We start from the raw sequence: 22,329 nt of genomic DNA on the forward strand, positions 1-22,329 counted from the left end.
TTGTAAATAATGAATCTTCTCTTTTTAAACAACGTAAAAAAATGTTTCAAAATAAATTTGTGAGCATTATTTAAAATAAAATCGTTTTTTAATTCTCGGAAACACAAGTCGCTTTGTAAAAAAATTCTTAATAAAAATGCGATATTTTTTTTGAATACACAGAAATGTTTAAAAATTAAAAGCTTTCTTTTTTTTTTTTACCTTGGATAAGTATTATTTTTACATTAAGCAAAAGAAAACAATTCTAGACGATTATACATCAATAATTATTTATATTTACAGTGGCTACCAAAAATGTTCGTATACTTATAACTTTTTATCGAAATAAAGCTCTGTTGATTTAATTAAAAATATTTCAGAATAGGAATTGAATTCAGGGGTGATTGTAAGCCTAAGTCAAAATTCCGGAAAATGTCTCGAGTTAAAAAAAACAAAAAACAGTTTAAATTGAAAAAAATTTAAACAAGGTTTTTTTCCTATATTTCTTAGTTTATTTAAAATTTTACACATACCTATACCATTTACACATAGCTATGATGACCTGGAGAAGTAATTAAAATTTACAAATATGTCTTTCTTTATCGAGTTTAGGATTATAACAACTATTTACTGATAAAAAATGAATATTAATCATGAATATAAGCTTATAAAGTATCTCTCTGGCTCTCCCTTACAAACAAATAAAATAAACTGTGTTTTTAAGTTCCACCTTTGAAAATTTGATTTTCGGAAACTTCTGTGATAAATGATATTTTGAAACGTCTGGACCTTCGATCTCCGGAAACTTCCAGATCACTCTTAGCGAAAATTCCGGAAATCCGGATTTTTTCCGGAGCACAATCACCCCTGTTAATTATAAGATGCATTATCTATTCTTAGCAAAACTGCAAGGAATATTTTAAATGTTTTCGCATTTCAGAATTACAATTATTTGTTAGTTCATTTATCTTCAGTTAATTCGCAATTTTATTTTAATTTTTGCTTGCCAATTCCATATTATTTTCGATTTTCATTTAATAATGGCTCGTAGTCATAAGACAACATTTGCAAGTTGATTATTTGTCATCATAATGGGTAAATCAGTATGTGATTAAATGTTTGAATTTTCAATAAAACTTATGACATTTCACTGTTTGGAGATAAATTTTCATAAAAAAAGGGTATAATGGAGGACAAAATAACTTAAATTAAAAAATTAGTGAATAATTTATACTAGTAAAATTAAAAAAATCTGATTTTTTAATATCTAAATTTTCCTGATAATTCCAGGGTACCCACCATGTAGTTTTCTCCTTTTGCATCGGCAAAATGGACAAATACCAAAAATTGTTCTTACAAATGACTCCCTAGCTAATTATGGATATATATATATATATGTTAAATAAATGTCGTTGTTCTGCCGAATAGCATTTCAGCTATTAAATAAATATTACTTTATGCTGCACAAAGAGAAAGATTAAAAATTTTTAACAACTAATTTCCAACATAACAAAATTCGATTCAAACACTAACTCATTAGGCCTTTGCAAAGGTGATTAAAGCACTTGAGATAATAAAGCACTTTTTTTGAAAAAAAAAAAAAGGAAAATACCTATGGCTAGTCTCACAACCAGTTATAACATTTACACATGATCAGTCATGACCTTCATTGAAAGCAAAATTTTAAAGATCTTACTAACATAAGTCACAGATAACTGATTTACTCTCTCTCGGACAAGATAGCCTTACATAAATGTTAACACCGAACAATTCTTATTTATTATAAGCATCTCATTATTTTCAAAAACAAGTTATAAATGAAATATGCTTTTGGTCCATTCTATTATGATTCATAATTCTTGCACTGGTAAAAAATACTTAAGCTGATACACAGACAACAGAATTTTTTTTAGATATTTATTTTATAACATCACAAGTTATTTTAGTGGAATAAATCTTGAAGAATGTGTAGCTCCAATACCAGGTCTACCGTGCTTAACAGGCTTATATGTGATACTAAATTCACCCAAGTAATGTCCAATCATTTCAGGCTGAAAGAGAAGAAACAAACAAGTTAGAAGTTACAATATATATATATACACACATACAGAAGTCATCTTAAATACAAGAACACATCGATGTTTAATAATTACAAGATAAGCTTGATAAATTAATTTGACCTTGATCTAATTTTTTTTAAATAAAGCAGATTTTTTGTTTGTCACTATCAGGCATAGCTGTAAAACTGTGAGGGATACTAAGAATGATAAGCTATGAGTAATAGAGCAGATATGTTTAAAACATTAATGAAACTTGTTTTGTCAGTTATAACAATAATACCCTCTACTTAATTCAGAATCTATCATGTCAACAAATAAGCCATACATGAAAACAGTTCTTGTTAAAGATATTTTCATTTCCATAATAAAAAGTAGCAGGAATAAAAAATGAACCTCACACTTTTAAGCATCCTACCTACACCAGAAATGAAAAACAGTGCATATTAAACCCATAATGTCCTAAGTTCTCATCTTTATTATTAAAGTATAATTAGTAAAGATAGCAATTTCAAAAAATAACTTCTATAAATTAATTTGCATAACTTATAAACCAACACAATTCTCCCCCCCCCTTTTGTCTGAAAAGTTCAAATGACTGCTAAAAAATAATCAATTAAATGCTATAACATAGCATTCGAAGCAAGCAAATTTGAAAAACTATACAGAAATGGCTGAAAAGGATAAATAACTAGAGAAAAATAATCGGAAAATGACGCACTACGAAAACGTTGGGAACCAAGAACACCAGAGTGATAACTTAAATTCATTTATTGCACAAACATTACTATAACATCAGAATTTGAAGGGGAAAAGAATGACAAATAATCACAGGAAAATAGCGATAGAGTTGATAGTGCCAAAAGTGACCCTTGAAAATAATTGGCATTTCTAGTATTTTGCATTACTGCAATACGTAATAATAAATCAAACTTAGACTTCCCATTAAACTACCAGAAATTCACATGTCACGATAACATTATAGATCGCACACATGCAAAAATAGCTACCATTGATCGGAAACCTCCCAGGCAAACTATTAAAAATGAAATGGCTGAAGAAAAAAAGCTACGGGAGCATGATGATGTTGTGGAATCTGGCGGGATGTTTGAATAAAACGTTTTAAAATGGTCACGTATGACACCTGAAATTTGTGACATAACAGAGTGCCAATTAAACTTTGTAAAGCCAGGTAGAAACGTCCGAGTTAAAATCAATCAATGAAATAAAGTGGGACAAAACACTTAAACAGTGAGACTAACATACAGACATAAAATTGCAAAACAAAGTAGATCTACAATACATATTTGTTTGAATATGCAGAACTGGAAGTCCAATATAAAAATTAAGGACAAAATTGCCTCCAAACTTAGGACAATTCAAGTATACTGATTCTCTAATGGGAGCAATTTGTACGATAGCAACATGGATTTGCAGATACACAATAGTTTTAGTAGTTCCTGCACCCAAGTGAAAAAAAAACCTCCAATTTTTTTTTTAAAAAAAAGTTCGACAAAACATTCTTTTCCCTTTGGATTTTTTAACTCAAAAAAAGGGAGAAAATAGCCCAAATATGAAGAATCATTAGGTAGCAGCAAAAAACGACAAGTCTCTTGCGAAAAAAGAGTAGAAAATGATATAGTAAGAGCTTTCCATATACTTCTCCCACATAAAATGCTTTTATGCCATCAAATAAAGGGTAATTGCCTTGAACACTGGAAGTAGACTAATATCATACTTAGTCTCTCATTTGGTAACTTACTTAGCTTCATAGCATATAACATAATCATATCTATTGTTTCAAAACTCAAAAACTAATCACAGAACCCCACAATAAGTTTCATGATACAAAAATTTTATATAATAAATGTATAATCCTATTAGATATACAAATAGATGCAAAAAAATCTGGATGATCGATAAAATGCTAAAAAAATGTATCCAATAATTATTTTGAAAAATAATTTTAATTAAACAATATTGAATCAAATAATTTATAAAGAAATCGCAAGTCCGTAAAAAGTCGAAACTATTTTTCGAAATTGAAACTAATAATCATCTGGAGTCAATTTGCAGCGATGCTTTTTTGTAACAAAATTTTCTTAGACCAACTTTTAACACTTCATAAAAAAAAAGATAATACAACTTTCAATTCATATTGCACAAAGATTAATATTTAGCTTACAAGCATTTCGAAATTAAATAATGAAATAGAGATTAATAAACACATGAATAAAGAAAGAAAATGTCATCATATAACAGAAATTAGAAGTATTGAAGCTGAATAAATATTCAAAAGCTTAACTTTACAAGGCAACCAACCTGCAAATAGACACGCACAAAATATTCTGTATTTGCAAAAATAAGTTTTAAATCCTAGTTAAAAATTAGTAAATTTTTTAAAAAATAAAAGGGATAGGTTAAAAACTTATTTATTAGCATTCTACACCACTACATAAAACTATAGAAGTAAAGGTATCAATTAAAATTTATAAAATTTTCAGAAACAATTACAAAAAATTATATATTTAATACTTTTTAAGTTCTTATATGTAAAAAATATAGATAAACGAATAATATTCATTTGAAACGAAACTAATGAGGATTGCAAGTCACTTATTTATAAGTTTTGACACTATTCTAAACTAAAATTTTCCATTAAAATTACTATTTACAGGAAAAAAATATATAAATAAGCATTAAAAAAGATCAGTAAAAACATTACAATATCAAAATACCCACAATACTGTCAACATTAATATTTGATATTGCAGGCTAATACGACCTCTCAAACAAGAAGGGAGGAGTCAGCGTAATGACTCAAATAATTAACCAAAAAAAAAAAAAAAAAAATCTAAAATAAATTTAATAACATATTTACCTTTATTTCAACTTGATTGAATGTTTTACCATTGTAAACTCCAACAATTGAACCAACCATTTCGGGAACTACAATCATGTCACGCAAATGTGTTTTTACAACTTCTGGCTTTTCTAAAGGACCAGCTTCTTTCTTTGCCTTTCGCAATTTCTTAATTAAAGCCATGGGTTTACGTTTCAAACCTCTAGAAAATCTCCTTCTGGCTCGGCAATGCAGAAGTTCCATCAAGGCATTGCTGAAATGAATAGAGATGTTAGAAACAGCGATTTTGCCGAACATCGAATACTTGATGGTCAAATAACATTTTGAAACTGATTGTTAAGTGTTGAAAAGTCCTTGTTGGCCATTTGGTCAACTATAACAATCATTATAACACTTTTCTTTTAATAAAAAGTTAAAATAATTCTTCCACATAAATGTTTAAGACAGTCTACATTACGCTGAAAAGTAATCATAACTATAAGCTATAATTAATATCAAGCATAACTTAATGAGTTAGTACTAATACATACTTTATTTTAAAGAGTGTTTCCAGAAAGCTTAGCCTTAAAAACATATCTTATTTATTATATAGATATATAAATGGCTAACTTATTATCCGAACAACTATTACACAGATAATTAATTACATAAAAAAGTGAGTTATATAACTTCAGAATTTAAACTTACTTGGACATATCAAGGAGCTGATCTAAATCAACACCCCTGTATGTGTATTTTCGGAAAGTTCTTTTCTTCTTCAAAGCCTCTTGAGTTTGCTGCTGTTCCTACAAAATTACAAATATTGAAAAATTTAAAATCATAAATTAACATTATCACAGCTGCCCGCACAGAAAGAAATCCAGTAGATTTTATGAAATATAAATTTCATGACAATTGTTGCAAAATTTACAAAATATTTTACACACAGGGAATTTTATAGTCATCAAAATAGAGAAACTGCAATATTTCCCAGTTATAATTTCACATTAAATGATCTTGAAATGTCAGGCATTATGTTTATTAAAATTTTGAATAGTAAATAGGATATAGCAGTGTTTCCATCTCAGAAAAAAAATGGGTGAGAATTTCTCACCCTTTCTCAAAAACAGGGTGAGATTTTAAAAAGTTAAGTGAGATTTCAAAAATTTGCATTTTTAACATCTTCTAATTTAATGCATTGAATATTTTTGCTGCATCATCATATGGAAAATGTTCTACATCTACTTTTTCATCAGCTATTCTCATTAGGTTGCTCAAATGCGTATTTGTTTCGTTTTGATCGTTTCTACCCATATTTGTTTCATTTTCATTTGTCCGTTTCGGAGTAGAAGATATTGGCTTTACAAGGTATTTGTCCATCTTACATTAACGAGCAAAAAATCTGAACGTCTTACATGAAGAAACCTTACCTACGGGAAACACGTGGTTGCAGAGAAATGCGTTCTGAAAGAGGTTCTGTGGTTTCGAAGGATGGTGTTCTGTTGTTCTTAAAGGTTCTGAACAATACTGGTAAATAGGGAAGCTAGATAATGAGGCAGGTGTTGAAAATAATAAAAGATCCAGGAAGAAAAGTGAAATGGATTTTATTCTAAATGGCGCAAATGAGAATTTTTTTTCAAAATGCGAGAAATTCGTGAATTTTGAAATTGGTTTATAGAATGCGCGAATTTCTCGTGGTAATCATCTTTAAATGCAAGAAAATAAAAAAATATGCGAGATTCTCGCGCTGTAGTGAAAACACTGGGATATAGTAATATTATATTTTGCAACTGAGGCTCACTTTATTATGTGTTAGTGACAGAGCTGTGGAATGATAACAGTCTCCTGCTTACCTGCCAACATTGTAATCTGCATGACCTTACAAATCTGAGATATTTGATTTCATAATTAATATTATTAAAGGACATTTTTGTACAAAATGAAGAATTATCAGTAGTTAAGTTTATAGAGTCAATTTTGTCACAAATCACATTTTTTGTCACACAAGTCAATTTCGTATATAAATTTAAAAAATAAATCAATTTGAAAACAATAACAGAAAACCTCTTTTAAATCTTGATTAACTATCTTATTATGTAATTGCTTCAACCAGGGTTGCAAAAAACCCACTTGCTCAATAAAACCCGCCCGGGTTTTACTGGACAAAACCCACCCAAAAGTGGGTTTTACTAAGATTCATTTCTTTTTTTTTTATCCTCTGTTATATTAAAGAGCTATTCTATTGAAATATATATGTAGTCCAGCCTAAAAAAAATTAACCTACAGTGAAGAAACTAATTGTGTTGGAGACTGGAGAGTCACCTTGTTGACTAGATTTGACTGTATGGCCATTGATTCGCTTTCTATGCAAATAAAAAAATTTCCTCCAACATTTTTTAAGATTAAAATATAAATAAAAAGTAAACCTGTGTTAAAATAAGTTTCAAATGTGTGATGCATGTGAGTACATATAACATTTTATATCGTGATATCAGAAGAAACTTGTTTCAGACTTTCACATCCATTTATTTGTATTAATTATCTATATGAAGTCAATTTATAAAATTAAACTTGGTTATTAATATTAAAATAAGCTGTTTTAAAATAAGGTATTTATCCCTGCCCTCTCTTTTGAAACCCCCCCCCATAAAAACATGAAAAAACCCACCCTGGCTTCAACACAAATACCAGTGTTTTCACTACAGCACGAGAATCTCACATATTTTTTCTTTTCTCGCAATAAAAAATTATTAACGCGAGACGTTCGGGCACTCTATTAATCAATTTCATAATGCGCGAATTTTGGAAATAATTTAGTCTTTTGCCATTTTGAATAAAATCTGTTTCACTTTTCTTCCTTGATCTTTCATTATTTTGAACATTGGTCCTTGTTATCTAGCTTCCCTATTTACCAGTATTGTTCAGAACGAGTGCAAAAAGCAGAACACCCCCGAACCCCTTTCTCTGCAACCAAGTGTTCACCGTAGGTAAGGTTTCTTCATGTAAGACCAGTGTTTTCACTACAGCGCGAGAATCTCGCATGTTTTTTTCTTTTCTCGCATTAAAAAATGATTGCCGCGAGAAATTCGTGCATTCTATAAATCAATTTCAAAATTCGCAAAATTCTCGCATTTTGGAAAAAGCTTCGAATTACGACATTTAGAATAAAATTCGTTTCACTTTTCTTCCTGGATCTTCATTATTTTCAACACTTGCCCCGTTATCTAGCTTCCCTATTTACCAGTAGGTATTGTTCAGAACCTTTTCGAACAACAGAACACAACCCCTCTGAACCTAAGAACCCCTTTCAGAACACATTTCTCTGCAACCACGTGTTTACTGTAGGTATGGTTTTTCATGTAAGACATTCAAATTTTTTTTATGCACTTATGTAAGATGGACAAATACCTAGTAAAGGCAAAATCTTCTATGATGATGCAGCAAAAATATTCAATGCTTTAAAAAATAGAAGACGTTAAAAATGTATTATAATAAAAGAAATGATTTTTTTTCCAAGTATATTTGTATTTTTTCAGTTTTTAGAAATCTCACTTAACTTTCTGAAATCTCACCCTGTTTTCGAGAAAGGGTGAGAAATTCTCACCCATTTTTTTTCTATGATGAGAACACTGAAGACGCTTACGTGCATGAATGTAAGATGGACAAATACCTTGTTAAGGCGACATCTTCAACGGACAAATGAATACTAAACAAATTTCCGTAGAAACGGTAAAAAAGAAACAAATAAGGATATTTTTCAGCCAAATAAACATAATAGCTGACGAAAAAGCAGATATCGACTTCAAAACACAATTTATATTCTACATTAATGACAAAAATGGAAAACTATTAAAGAGTTCAATTGAATTAAAAACAATTAGTGTTTTAAAAGTTCATATGTAGCAGACTTGGATGCTTTCAAGAACTGCGAAAACTGTGATATAGTGAACTAATGATTCATCAAAGGTTTATTAAACTGTATTCTATTACTCCAAAAAAATTTCAAGACTGAACTTAGTGTTTGGTATACTAGAATTTTCGAAATGTACAGCTCACTGACTTTAAAATGCACCTTTTCATGATAATGGGTACATATAAGATTTGATTATTCTATTAAAATTTATTTCATTTCACAACAATCAAATAACAGCTAACTATAAATTTTTTTTGAATGACGCTATTTAAAATGTTTTGAATGCTATATAAACATACTGAAAAATAAATCAAAAATTTTGAATGAAGCTATTCATATCTCTAAAATTACCTTATTAAAAAAAAAAATTAACTCTATAATTATTTCAAAAAATTGGAGTAAATTGAAAACTGTAGCAAATTTAGACACCACAATAGTAAAATATTTGTGTAATAGAGAAGTGTTGAAACATTGTTTATAGACCTTCATTTTGTGCATACCTGTTGTTTTTTGAAAACTTGATTAATAGAAGCATAAATCCCATTTCGGTGACATCATTATTTGATCATTTTGTATTATAAATAAAAAATAACTATGTTATCATTAAAATGTATTTTTGTTTTCAACAGAAAATATTTGCACACTTATTATGGAAAATAAGACAAATCAACTTAAAAAACAAGTGGAAAAGAGATATCAATTGAAGAATGTTAGTTTACTGATTTTTTCTCAAGACTGAATTTTAAAACAATAGTTATGATGGCGAAAAAAAAAAATTATAGTTCACTTTTCTTTTGCTATTTGGAACATAATTTACATTAATTTAGTACGATATACAATGTAAAAATGAAGATTAATTAAGATTGAAAATAAAATCTTACCTCCTCCATGTTTAATTGTCGTTTTTTAGAACGGGATACGGCAAATTGGAAAGGACAACAAAAATTATGAGTAACTTTTAACTTCAACTTTCTTATTAAGTTGTTGCCAAGCAAGTTTGCAACAATAAATCTTTTGATTTCCGGAAATAAAATTTTCGTGCTTTTTCTAAGCGAACCTTTAGCCTCCGAGACATCTAGAAATAGGCAGCCAGAAGCTGCTGAGACGATGTAGATTTGAATTGTTTTGTGTTTTCTGCTTGTGATAAAAATAGGAATTAAAATTTTCTGTTAATCTACCACAATGCTATTAATAGATATAATATTTCCTTTTCTTGTTTTATTCATGAAAAGGAAAATTCAACTAGGAATAAGGTTGAATCATGAGCTTCGCAACTCATATTATAAAGTTTACTAGTGAGTTATTTACGAAACGACGCCTATTTGTAACGAATGAATCTAGGCATAAATGCATAGGTGCATTTTAAATTTGTAATGAAAACTTTTTTTAGCATTGAAAATAAGTTTTCTTGCATTAAATTTAAATATAATAAATAGTACTGTAAATGTATTGTGTTGATAAATGTGCTTTCGTGTTGATGCTATTTATTGCAATGGATATCATTTATAAGCATTAATGTTTTATTTCTGATATTAGTTTAAGTTGTGTTTGTTTTTAAGATTAAGGTTTCATCCAAACTTTGGTTCCTGTGGTAATAGTTTTACTTGATTGATTCACATCGAAAGAATGTAGGCATGTCTGTGTTTCGTTGATAAACAAATTATTTTGTTAAGATAAAATTTTGATAAATCAAACTATTATCCAAAGCATTATTGTTAAATTTGTAGTGGAATTTTCTGTATTTAGAATTTTAGCATTAGTAATAGAATTTTAGCTTCTTATGGAAAAGCTCATGTTTATGTGTTATTGTTTTCGTGGAATTTTCACGTAAACATTTTCGTCCACTGTATATTATTTTCAACAAATCCAATCAATATTTGATTATTAAATACATTTCTTTTGTGTTTTAAATTTGTTCCCTAGATCCTTTCTATATTTCATAACAGACCTTAAACAATGAATATAGTCCTAGCTTAGTAACTAATCATACATTTAGTTTTTACTTTGTTATATTTAATATGAGTTTGATTAAAGGGATTTCAAATATTAAACCTACAGATCTAGCCGTTGACTGACCTGTGTTGTTAAAACTAGGCTTTCATTGTCTTGAACTTAGGTTGAAAATTTCATTTCTTTTATTTATATTAAATCATTTGGCAACCACAACATAGTAGTGGTATATGGAGATCTGTCTGGATCTGCGGCCCTTTCAGCACACATGCAAATCAATTTCTTTGATTAATAACAGATGATTCTATATAAAAGTGTAGTTTGTGTGAGAGGATTTTAAATAAAGCTCGATGGCAAAGGCCGGTGATTGATCTGTGTTATTACGACAAGACTTTCAATGTCTTGAGCTTTTAGGTTAATATTTTAATTCCTTTCATAAGTTTTAACAAAAATAAATTCTTGACTTCACAATATAATGAACATTCTAGTATTAAATTATGACTTATATATATGAAGATTTTATTTTCTATTGGTAAACTTTTAATTTAAGTTTTAGTTCTGTTAAAAAAAGAAGCATCTTTTATTTACATTTCTTATTATTTCATAACTTGTTTGTTCCAAGGTTTCTTTTTCTTAATGATAATTATTTTTTAATTCAAAGTATTCCTAACATCTATATGTAATAAAATATTTATTTTTTATGACACTAACTTGAGAATTTTAGAAACACTTATTAAAGACTGTTGTTTTACATACCATTTTTTTTGTTATACTACTAAATCTAACTTTCGGTAAAGAGATTTTAAAAAAAAGACATTAGACTATTGACTAACATGTGTCATCTTAAACTTTCAGCTTAATGTTTAAATTTAATTTAAAAGTTTGAATTTAAGCATTTCTGACAACTACAACTCAGTAGTTATGACAGATTGATTTAACTTAATATGAGCACACACCATTATTTTACATTAAGTACAAATGGTAGTTAAGTTTATCTGAAAAGATTTTAAATTTAAACCTATGATGGCAAATGTTTCAGTCACTATGTGTTGTTATATTGAGACAAATTTTAATTAAAATATTTCTGACCAGCATAGAAAATTTATTATAGCAACAATGTCTGCAGATTTCATTATTGGTGAATTTCTCATTTAAGTCTTATTCTTGCATGTAATTAAATAAAAATTCTATAAACTTTTTGATTAGTTCACCTTTACAACGAGTTTTTTTGTTTGTACTTTACATTAAAATGTTATTGCAGCTTTCAAACGTTTTTTACTGATTGTATAGTTTTGATGGGATACTAAGGCTCTCACTTATAACAAAACAAATCTATAATAATGTCTTTGCCTCTTTTTAACACAAACTCATTTAAAGTATATGTACTGGTGAACATTTATGCGTCTTGAGTAGGACAGGGCGATATTAGAAATTATATATCGTGATGCATCGTCAGATTTGCATCGCGATATACCGATGTATCGCAATATAGTATTTTTGAATTTCATTTACTTGTAAGGAACAGAAAGTCAGATTTCCATCAAAACTTCATACTCAGATTGATTTAAATCAATTTATAAATTTGAAGATATATATGTTTTGCTTAAGAAAGATATTAAATAAATTGACTATAATGTACAAATCGTACTTAAAATATTTATAGAAATGTTTCTCTAGAAATTCATAATACGCGTAAAATGAAGTGTTTAAAACGTTTTTTAAAGCGATTTTCACAAATTAATATTTTCTTGTACTATTATGCATGAATAATTACATAATTATTAAGTTCGATCGTGATGTTCAATTTCTAAATGAAACGTTAAAAATTATTTGTATGTTTAAAACAAAGTGCTAAATAAATTTTAGAAAAAAACGCTTTTGAAACACTATTTTTTATTATTATCATTTCTGTTAGTATATTTCATTTACGTCACACTAGAGCTGCACAATGGGCTATTGGCGACGGTCTGGGAAACATCCCTGTGGATGATCCGAAGACATGCCATCACAATTTTGATCCTCTGCACATGGGATGGCACCCCTGCTTCGGTAGCTCGACGACCTGCACGCGAAATCGAGCACTTTACGGTAGAACAGTTTAACGAGGACCAATACCACACACCCTCGGTCCCTACGCAGACTGATCCAAGTAGTCACTCACCCGCACTCTGACCGCAGCCAGTTATGCTTGACTTCGGTGATCTGCAGGGAACCGTGTCTTAACGATCAGTTCACTGCGGGACCTTATCATTTCAGATAAATAATTAAATTAAATAATGACCAAATTATGAACGAAAAACAAAGTAAAATTTAATTTCTTAAAAATAAAAAAATTGTGATATTCGATAATATATTTAGCTAATTAACAAATACTAATATGAAAAGAATATTTTTCAAAAAAAATTATTATACTCTCTAATAAAACGAAGTGCTAATGATTTAAAAAAATGAATAAAATACGCAAACCTTTAAAAAAATTTTGTGTAAACAAAGTTGATTGACTTATGTCCAAATCCAAATGACAAAAATAAATTTTGTTTTAACTTTATTTCTAAAAATAAAAACAACAAGATTTATAAATTTAAAATCAGTAATAAAAACTCATTAAATTATTAGAAGTTTCATCCAAAAAGTTTTTAATAAATTAAAACAAAGTAAAAAAATAACCTAATAAATTCAATTCTTTATGGGCGCCTAAATTAGATTGCCGATAATTTTCACATTTAAAAATAAAAAGAAGTTTTTTTTTTAAAAAAAAACTTATCTAATTAATGAAGAAACTCTTCTTTATATATTGTTTTCAATAATAGATTGCCTTTAGAACAAGGTAACATCGGCGATCACGAAGTTAGTCCCACTGAAAATAATCTACAAGAAAAGTCGCAACAAAGAAAAAAAAAAGCTAAGAGGTAAGAAAAGGAACATGCGATATAACGATATGTGTTCTCAAAACTCTGATTCTACAGCTCACCAATCAAGGCCATTTCAACATAACGCAACGAACATCGTCTTCCACAGCGCGAGTCGACATCGGAACGTAAGAGAAGAGTCTTATATCGCTATATCGTTATCTTATATTCTTGCGTGTCTTATATCGCTATATCGTTTTGCGCTCGTTGTCTTTACTCGACGGCTTAAATCAGATTTCTGATGCATCGCCTTGAATGAAAGTCGCTGTATCGTCTTGCCGATATATGCGTTAAATCGATATGTCTCGATACATCGATTTATAGCCCAGTCCTAGTCTTGAGTTTATTTGCCATCAAGCTGATCACGAAGAAAAAAAAACGGCTTCTTTTTCACTTATGCAACATCTTTGTTAATTTCATTTAATAGATTTACAAGTTATCTATTTATATATATTTCTCTTATTTGGCACTATAAACTACTGTATTTCTCTATCTATTGACTCTATACTGCTGTACGGTATTTCACTGTAGATTTTAAACTATGTCAGTGCTTCACAGTTGATTTTGAGAAAAGTAGCTTTGCACTTATTTTCTTTCTGTTGATAATACTACTACTGCTAAAATAGAATTTTAAATAACTGATTAAACAAAAATTAATTTTGAAAAAATTATTTTTCAAAAAATAGCTTATACAGAAATGCCAAGTATTTAAAAGTATCAATTATGGATTTTTTGTTGCTTACATTGATTTTCTCGATTCACCCTTAGTAATAATTTAAGTAAGTTGTCTTTAATAATTTAAATAGTGTTGAACAGTTAGTTATGCGTTAAGTATTTATTTAGAATAATTTTGTATTTTAATAAAAATTAAGGCCATGAATATATTTGAGAATTTTTATGGAAATAGGAATGCAATGCATAATAATAATAGTGACATTCAATTATGGAATAATAAAAATGGAATTCAATTCTGGAACTCACGCTAGAGAAATTAATAAAAAAATATAAATAACGTAAGCTTTCCTACATTTAAAAATCTAAAACCATTCTATATAAAAAAAATTGATTCAACATTTCTTTCACATGAAAATAAATCATCGAAGTGAATTTGAATCATACTTTAAAATTGAGAAAAATAGGAAAGAATTTTTTTTTTTTTTGTATTTATAACGCAGAATTTAAATAAGTAATACTAGGCATGCATAACTCATTCTGACACCTTTTTAACTGAACTAAAAAACTTTGCTATTCAGAACTAGGAAATTTCGTCAACTATTAACTATTGTTTCTGTCGGTACCATTGAAATGTAATATTATTAAAATACGTTATATTAAAACATTTCATTGGATTTAATTACGAGAGCACATTGATTATAAATAAACAGTAGATTTACACGCGTGGCGTCAGTTAATAATGACGTGACTCCCCATTTCAGGTGATGAGTCCCGCAGTGGACTGATCGTTAAGACACGGTTCTCATCAGATCACCGAAGTCAAGCATCACTGGCTGCGGTCAGTGTGCGGGTGGGTGACCCACTTGGATCAGTCTGCGTAGGGACCGCGGGTGTGCGGTATTGGTCCTCGTTAAACTGTGCTACCGTAAAGTGCTCGACTTCGCGCGCAGGTCGTCGGGCTACCGAAGCGGGGGTGCCATCCCCTCCGCAGTGGATCAAAATTGTGATGGCATGTCTTCGGATCATCCTCCGGGATGTTTCCCAGACCGTCGCCAATAGCCCATTGTGCAGCTCTAGTGCGACGTAAATTAACAACAACATTTCAGATGATGACGAAAGCAAGCGTTTTTTTCTTCTTAAAAGCAACTAAATAAATAACACGTTTAGGCAGTCCCGTAGTGGATAGGTCGTTAAGACACGGCTCCCAGCAGATCACCGAAGTCAAGCATAACTGGCTGTTGTCAGTACGCGGGTGGGTGACCATTTGGATCAGTCTGCGTAGCGACCGAGGGTGCGCGGTATTGGTCCTCGTTAAACTGTTCTACCGTAAATTGCTCGATTTCACGTGCAGGCACTGGCGTCGGAACCATAGGGGTCCGAGGGGTCCGGACCCCCCCAATAATTGGGAAGCCAGGATTCATTATTTTGGGAAAATATTTCCGTTTTGTTTCCATAACTTTTAATTTCTCTCTCTCTCTTATTTTTACAAAGCGCAACTTATTATATTATATAATTAAAAGAAAATTAGTAAAAAATAAAATACACACAGAAAAATGCACTGTCTGAAAAAATAAAACAGGTGTTTTGAGAACTACAATAAATGTCACAGCCACCCTTTCCTTCAATAAGCAATAAAACACTCTTCCCACCATTCCTTTTCTTCTCACTGTTAACTGATAAAGACGATTCTCCCTCAACGTAACACACATAGTCATTTGATACCCAAAAATAGCTGCCTTAGTTTAGTATACGGGAAAATCGTTAGCATTTTTAACTTATCTTTATCGTATTTATGGCCCTGGGCTCTTATGTCCTCTTTTTTAAAATGTCAAATATCAACAGACCCCTGCCTATTCATAAATTGTCTCAAACAGGCAATTATCTAGAATTTCTAGGGGGGATTTCAGTAGGGGGAGATTCTTGTAGACATTTTCTATTTTTTTTTTTTTTTTTTGTGGTTTTGTTAAGAAAATTTCTCTGAAATAGAATCATTCTAAATCTTCTCTTACGTATAAGCGCTCACAGTGTTATTCCATCATTATTTAAACTAGACATTTCCAGTCAGTTCGAAATTTTGATAAATATAAGTAGTAATTCTGTTTACTTTTGTATTTTGTTTCATTAATTGTTTTAACTTAAATTATTAGTTGTTATTTTTTTAAATAAAGTTTATTTAAAGTTTTTGTAATAATGTTTATCGTTGGATAATAAGAAGTCATTAAATAAATTCTGGGGAGGTAAGCAAATGTTTGTATTAAATCACTTACTAATACATTTATTATTATATGTTTGCAAGAATTGTTTTATAGTTTGTATATTAAATTTATTTATACAGTACATCATTTAATGGTTTTACTGTGCATTGCGCATGAATTTATTTTGAACACACGGAGGTACTTTTTATTTATATTTGTAAAATCAATGTAACTTTTTAATTTTTAAAATTATAAATCGAAACTTAGAATTTTAATGACCTTTCTATAACTTTGTTTTCGTTCAGAAATTTAATGTCACGTTTATGTTTATAAGAACATTTATAAAATTAATAAAAAATTTTAATTAAAAAAAATTATATAAGCATTGATTATTTATGTTCAAATATAAATAATTATCACTAAAATAATTATCACATTTTAATTAATTAAAACAATGAAGAATTACTTTAAATGCAAAAGTTTCCTAAAAAAATTCATATAATTTTATTACGGTAAAAAAAAATAATAAAAATAGTTTTTTTTAGGAATGGGACAAATTGTTAAACTCAATTTATTGTATGAGTGTTTAATGATTACTACATGTAATTTCATTTATTTTGTGTTTTTCAAAATAATATGGGATTTTTAAAGTAATTATTTTGTGCTAATCAACATTTTCATAATTTGGTATTTTCAACAAATATTTTTTCTGAATTTAAAGTATTAATTTTTGAAATTTTAATACTGAAACTATAAATACTGCCGATAAAGGAAGGAAAATAAGAGTTCTATGTGTTGTCTTTTTTATTTTTTCGTGTACATTCATATGAAGTTTTTATGGTTACCAAAATAAATCATGCGTTCCAAGAAAACCAAAAATATCTCATCTTGTCCGTTTCTTTGCATGAAAATAATAAGAAGATAAATACATTAAATAAAATGGGCATAAAAATTATTCTCATCACAATTATTATAATTCATCATTTCTTCAAAATATGAATACTATAGTTCTGTCAATCAACTGAATAAAATTTTATTTTCCTTTTTAAAGACAACAATTTCGATTTTTAAAACGTTTTTAACCGGAACAAGATGAGAAAATGGCTTAACTTAAAACTGCTTTAATATTCTTGAATTTCTCAATTTTTTTTTTTTTTTTTTTTTTTTTTTTTTTGCAATTTAGAGTTTTATAAATATATTTATTTTAATCATGATAATCTCTACTGAAACCAATATTAAAGATAATTTCTCCAGTATTACTATTAATGTTGTATCTTTCATCTCAGAAATCCAGATCAATTCAAATTCATAGTAAAAAATTTTTTTGTTTTTTTTAGCTAAGCGTATTATGACTTTTTCCTTAAATTTTTTTTAAAAAAAATTCGACTACAATTTAAAATGTTAAAATATGACCCCAAAAAATTTATCTCATTCATGATTGTTTTATCACGTAGGATTACATGACATAATATTAAGCATTTATAAATTTCATTTCATTCTCATCAAAACTTTAACAGACAAAATGCTCTTTTCAAAATAAAACTATATTTTTAAGACACTGTGCATATTGGATTTAAGTAACTTTACTTTTACCTCAATGTATTATTTAAAGAAATTATGCTTATTTTTCAATTGAGACTTTTGAAAAAGGGACATACGTGATACATAAAAATGATATGTGATACATGATTACTTCATATATTTTTAATACTTTATATGCTTTAATTTTTACATATTTTTAATTTTTTTAATTATTTAATATATAGTATTGTAATAAATAATGTATCAATCAACAGTCTCTCAGGTGCTAAATCTTTTAATTAGTTAAAAATATCAAAAAAATTTAAAGTATTATCAATTTGTAAAGTTTTAGTCGTTTCTATGATACAATTCATTTTATAATCATAGAATAAATTTGCAGTATTTCATACATTATATAGTAATCAAACACAGAATACAAAAATATGAAAGGTTCAAAAGTTAAAAATAAAATTGATGAAATTTTGTTTTTAAATAATGCTTTTTTATAAAAAATATATTTAAATTTTTTATAATTGAAATAAATAGTATTTTTATTAAAAAAATATTTAGCTATTTTAGATTAACAAGCCTAGCTCTCAGTTTTTGAGGACAAATATATTTCCTCGCCTGAAGTAAATTACAAACTTACGACTCACCACAACTCAATTTTTAATTGATATTAATGTAATAATTGCATTTACTGCTTATTCTACTGATTCCCATTTTGAATCACACCTTCACATTGCACAGTTGCATCTGCATCATCCGGAAAAACTCCCCAGTTAAAATTTTTTATTCATTTACAAGCCGAATACCAGTTCAGCGCATGGGGTAGAAAATAGTAAGTAAATAATCAATAAATAGTAAGTAAATAATCAATAAATAGTAAGTAAATAATCAATAAATAGTAAGTAAATAATCAATAAATCGATGTTAATCAACATGCACAAGCATGTACCAAAGCAATTAATAAAGTTAAAATAATTAAAAAAAATTATTTATTATTATTTGTTGCTTTTTCCAAGAAATTTCCGCTAGATCAATGTGCTAGCCTAATGTTAGAACAAAATTCAATTTTTGTATAATTTTAATTTTTGCATAATTATAATTTGAATAAAAACTTAAAGACCAGTGAAAAAAAATTTAAAAAAAAAAGGGATTTAAATATTATTTTATAATTAATTTTGAAATTGTTAAGAGGTAACGCAACAAACAGGATTTCTAATTTTGTAATTATCTGAAAAAAGTGGTATGGCACAAAATTAGGGTTTCAATTAAAATCAACATAGAAAAATAATATTTAAAAAATATAAAAATTGAGAAGCCTGTGTAAGAGTCTTTTTTTTTCGAATTACTTCTACTATTCTAGTTTTCATAGAAGAAACTAGTTTTTAACAAAGTTAGGTATATGTTTTACATTATTGTAATCTCCTCTTTCATCACACGAGGACATAGTTTCTTCTTTCCGCATCCTTTTTTGTCATTATTGTCTTTCAATTTTAAGAACTTACTGACTAGAGTCTTTGATCTTGAACTACCGATCATTATCATCGGAATAGCACGAATATTTATTGAAGAAAAAGCTTCTATCGGTTCTTTTCATGATCAGTTAATCTCTTTATCTTTGCCACCAAAACTGCTAAAAAACGCAATAAAAAATACATAGCAAGAATTCATGGCAAATTTGCAAATAGAAGTGTTTTTCAATCGTCGTAGTAGCCATAGTAATTTTTAATGATATTTATTTCTAAAAATTACTGGTACCCTTTAAGTTTTTACTCAGGCTAAAATACTAATTTTGATTTTAACAATTTTTTCTACATAATTTTATATAATTGCAAATCTTGTTTTTAGCGTTATTTCTTAATAATATACTTTAAGAATTAAATAAAAGGGATTTAAATTGTATTTTTCGATTTCGCAAAAGTTTGCTCTAGTCTGAAAATTTTTACTCAGACAGTACTTTATGTTGTATTTCATTATAGATTGTTTGATTTGTAATTTTCTGCGCATTTAATAGTATTTTTTCACAGAATTGTACACACTGGCGTCGGAACCATAGGGGTCCGAGGGGTCCGGACCCCCCCAATAATTGGGAAGCCAGGATTCATTATTTTGGGAAAATATTTCCGTTTTGTTTCCATAACTTTTAATTTCTCTCTCTCTCTTATTTTTACAAAGCGCAACTTATTATATTATATAATTAAAAGAAAATTAGTAAAAAATAAAATACACACAGAAAAATGCACTGTCTGAAAAAATAAAACAGGTGTTTTGAGAACTACAATAAATGTCACAGCCACCCTTTCCTTCAATAAGCAATAAAACACTCTTCCCACCATTCCTTTTCTTCTCACTGTTAACTGATAAAGACGATTCTCCCTCAACGTAACACACATAGTCATTTGATACCCAAAAATAGCCGCCTTAGTTTAGTATACGGGAAAATCGTTAGCATTTTTAACTTATCTTTATCGTATTTATGGCCCTGGGCTCTTATGTCCTCTTTTTTAAAATGTCAAATATCAACAGACCCCTGCCTATTCATAAATTGTCTCAAACAGGCAATTATCTAGAATTTCTAGGGGGGATTTCAGTAGGGGGAGATTCTTGTAGACATTTTCTATTTTTTTTTTTTTTTTTTTGTGGTTTTGTTAAGAAAATTTCTCTGAAATAGAATCATTCTAAATCTTCTCTTACGTATAAGCGCTCACAGTGTTATTCCATCATTATTTAAACTAGACATTTCCAGTCAGTTCGAAATTTTGATAAATATAAGTAGTAATTCTGTTTACTTTTGTATTTTGTTTCATTAATTGTTTTAACTTAAATTATTAGTTGTTATTTTTTTAAATAAAGTTTATTTAAAGTTTTTGTAATAATGTTTATCGTTGGATAATAAGAAGTCATTAAATAAATTCTGGGGAGGTAAGCAAATGTTTGTATTAAATCACTTACTAATACATTTATTATTATATGTTTGCAAGAATTGTTTTATAGTTTGTATATTAAATTTATTTATACAGTACATCATTTAATGGTTTTACTGTGCATTGCGCATGAATTTATTTTGAACACACGGAGGTACTTTTTATTTATATTTGTAAAATCAATGTAACTTTTTAATTTTTAAAATTATAAATCGAAACTTAGAATTTTAATGACCTTTCTATAACTTTGTTTTCGTTCAGAAATTTAATGTCACGTTTATGTTTATAAGAACATTTATAAAATTAATAAAAAATTTTAATTAAAAAAAATTATATAAGCATTGATTATTTATGTTCAAATATAAATAATTATCACTAAAATAATTATCACATTTTAATTAATTAAAACAATGAAGAATTACTTTAAATGCAAAAGTTTCCTAAAAAAATTCATATAATTTTATTACGGTAAAAAAAAATAATAAAAATAGTTTTTTTTAGGAATGGGACAAATTGTTAAACTCAATTTATTGTATGAGTGTTTAATGATTACTACATGTAATTTCATTTATTTTGTGTTTTTCAAAATAATATGGGATTTTTAAAGTAATTATTTTGTGCTAATCAACATTTTCATAATTTGGTATTTTCAACAAATATTTTTTCTGAATTTAAAGTATTAATTTTTGAAATTTTAATACTGAAACTATAAATACTGCCGATAAAGGAAGGAAAATAAGAGTTCTATGTGTTGTCTTTTTTATTTTTTCGTGTACATTCATATGAAGTTTTTATGGTTACCAAAATAAATCATGCGTTCCAAGAAAACCAAAAATATCTCATCTTGTCCGTTTCTTTGCATGAAAATAATAAGAAGATAAATACATTAAATAAAATGGGCATAAAAATTATTCTCATCACAATTATTATAATTCATCATTTCTTCAAAATATAAATACTATAGTTCTGTCAATCAACTGAATAAAATTTTATTTTCCTTTTTAAAGACAACAATTTCGATTTTTAAAACGTTTTTAACCGGAACAAGATGAGAAAATGGCTTAACTTAAAACTGCTTTAATATTCTTGAATTTCTCAATTTTTTTTTTTTTTTTTTTTTTTTTTTTTGCAATTTAGAGTTTTATAAATATATTTATTTTAATCATGATAATCTCTACTGAAACCAATATTAAAGATAATTTCTCCAGTATTACTATTAATGTTGTATCTTTCATCTCAGAAATCCAGATCAATTCAAATTCATAGTAAAAAATTTTTTTGTTTTTTTTAGCTAAGCGTATTATGACTTTTTCCTTAAATTTTTTTTAAAAAAAATTCGACTACAATTTAAAATGTTA

At 27.9% G+C, this 22,329-nt stretch overlaps 1 protein-coding gene across 1 annotated transcript; it reads right to left on the reverse strand.

Moving 5' to 3' along the window:
- Positions 1-1,735: 1,735 nt before the first annotated feature.
- Positions 1,736-9,722, reverse strand: RpS15 (ribosomal protein S15). Its single transcript, XM_043048645.3, has 4 exons — positions 9,673-9,722; positions 5,587-5,684; positions 4,918-5,152; positions 1,736-2,030 (listed from the first exon to the last, which is right to left on the reverse strand). Exons 1-4 carry the CDS (start codon positions 9,679-9,681, stop codon positions 1,917-1,919), a joined length of 456 nt encoding a protein of 151 aa, XP_042904579.1. The 5' UTR covers positions 9,682-9,722; the 3' UTR covers positions 1,736-1,916.
- Positions 9,723-22,329: the final 12,607 nt, after the last annotated feature.

The sequence above is a fragment of the Parasteatoda tepidariorum genome, chromosome 6, assembly GCF_982258835.1.
Source record: "Parasteatoda tepidariorum strain Cologne lab strain chromosome 6, Ptep-v5.0, whole genome shotgun sequence".
NCBI lineage: Eukaryota > Metazoa > Arthropoda > Arachnida > Araneae > Theridiidae > Parasteatoda > Parasteatoda tepidariorum.

What these genes read in the sequence shown, in the direction of transcription:
- RpS15 (XM_043048645.3), bottom strand. An exon ending in CAGCTCCTTGATATGTCCAA is followed by an intron (nt 5,153 to 5,586) that starts GTAAGTTTAAAT and finishes TATTCATTTCAG; the next exon opens with CAATGCCTTGATGGAACTTC. An exon ending in TCAATCAAGTTGAAATAAAG is followed by an intron (nt 2,031 to 4,917) that starts GTAAATATGTTA and finishes CTTCTCTTTCAG; the next exon opens with CCTGAAATGATTGGACATTA.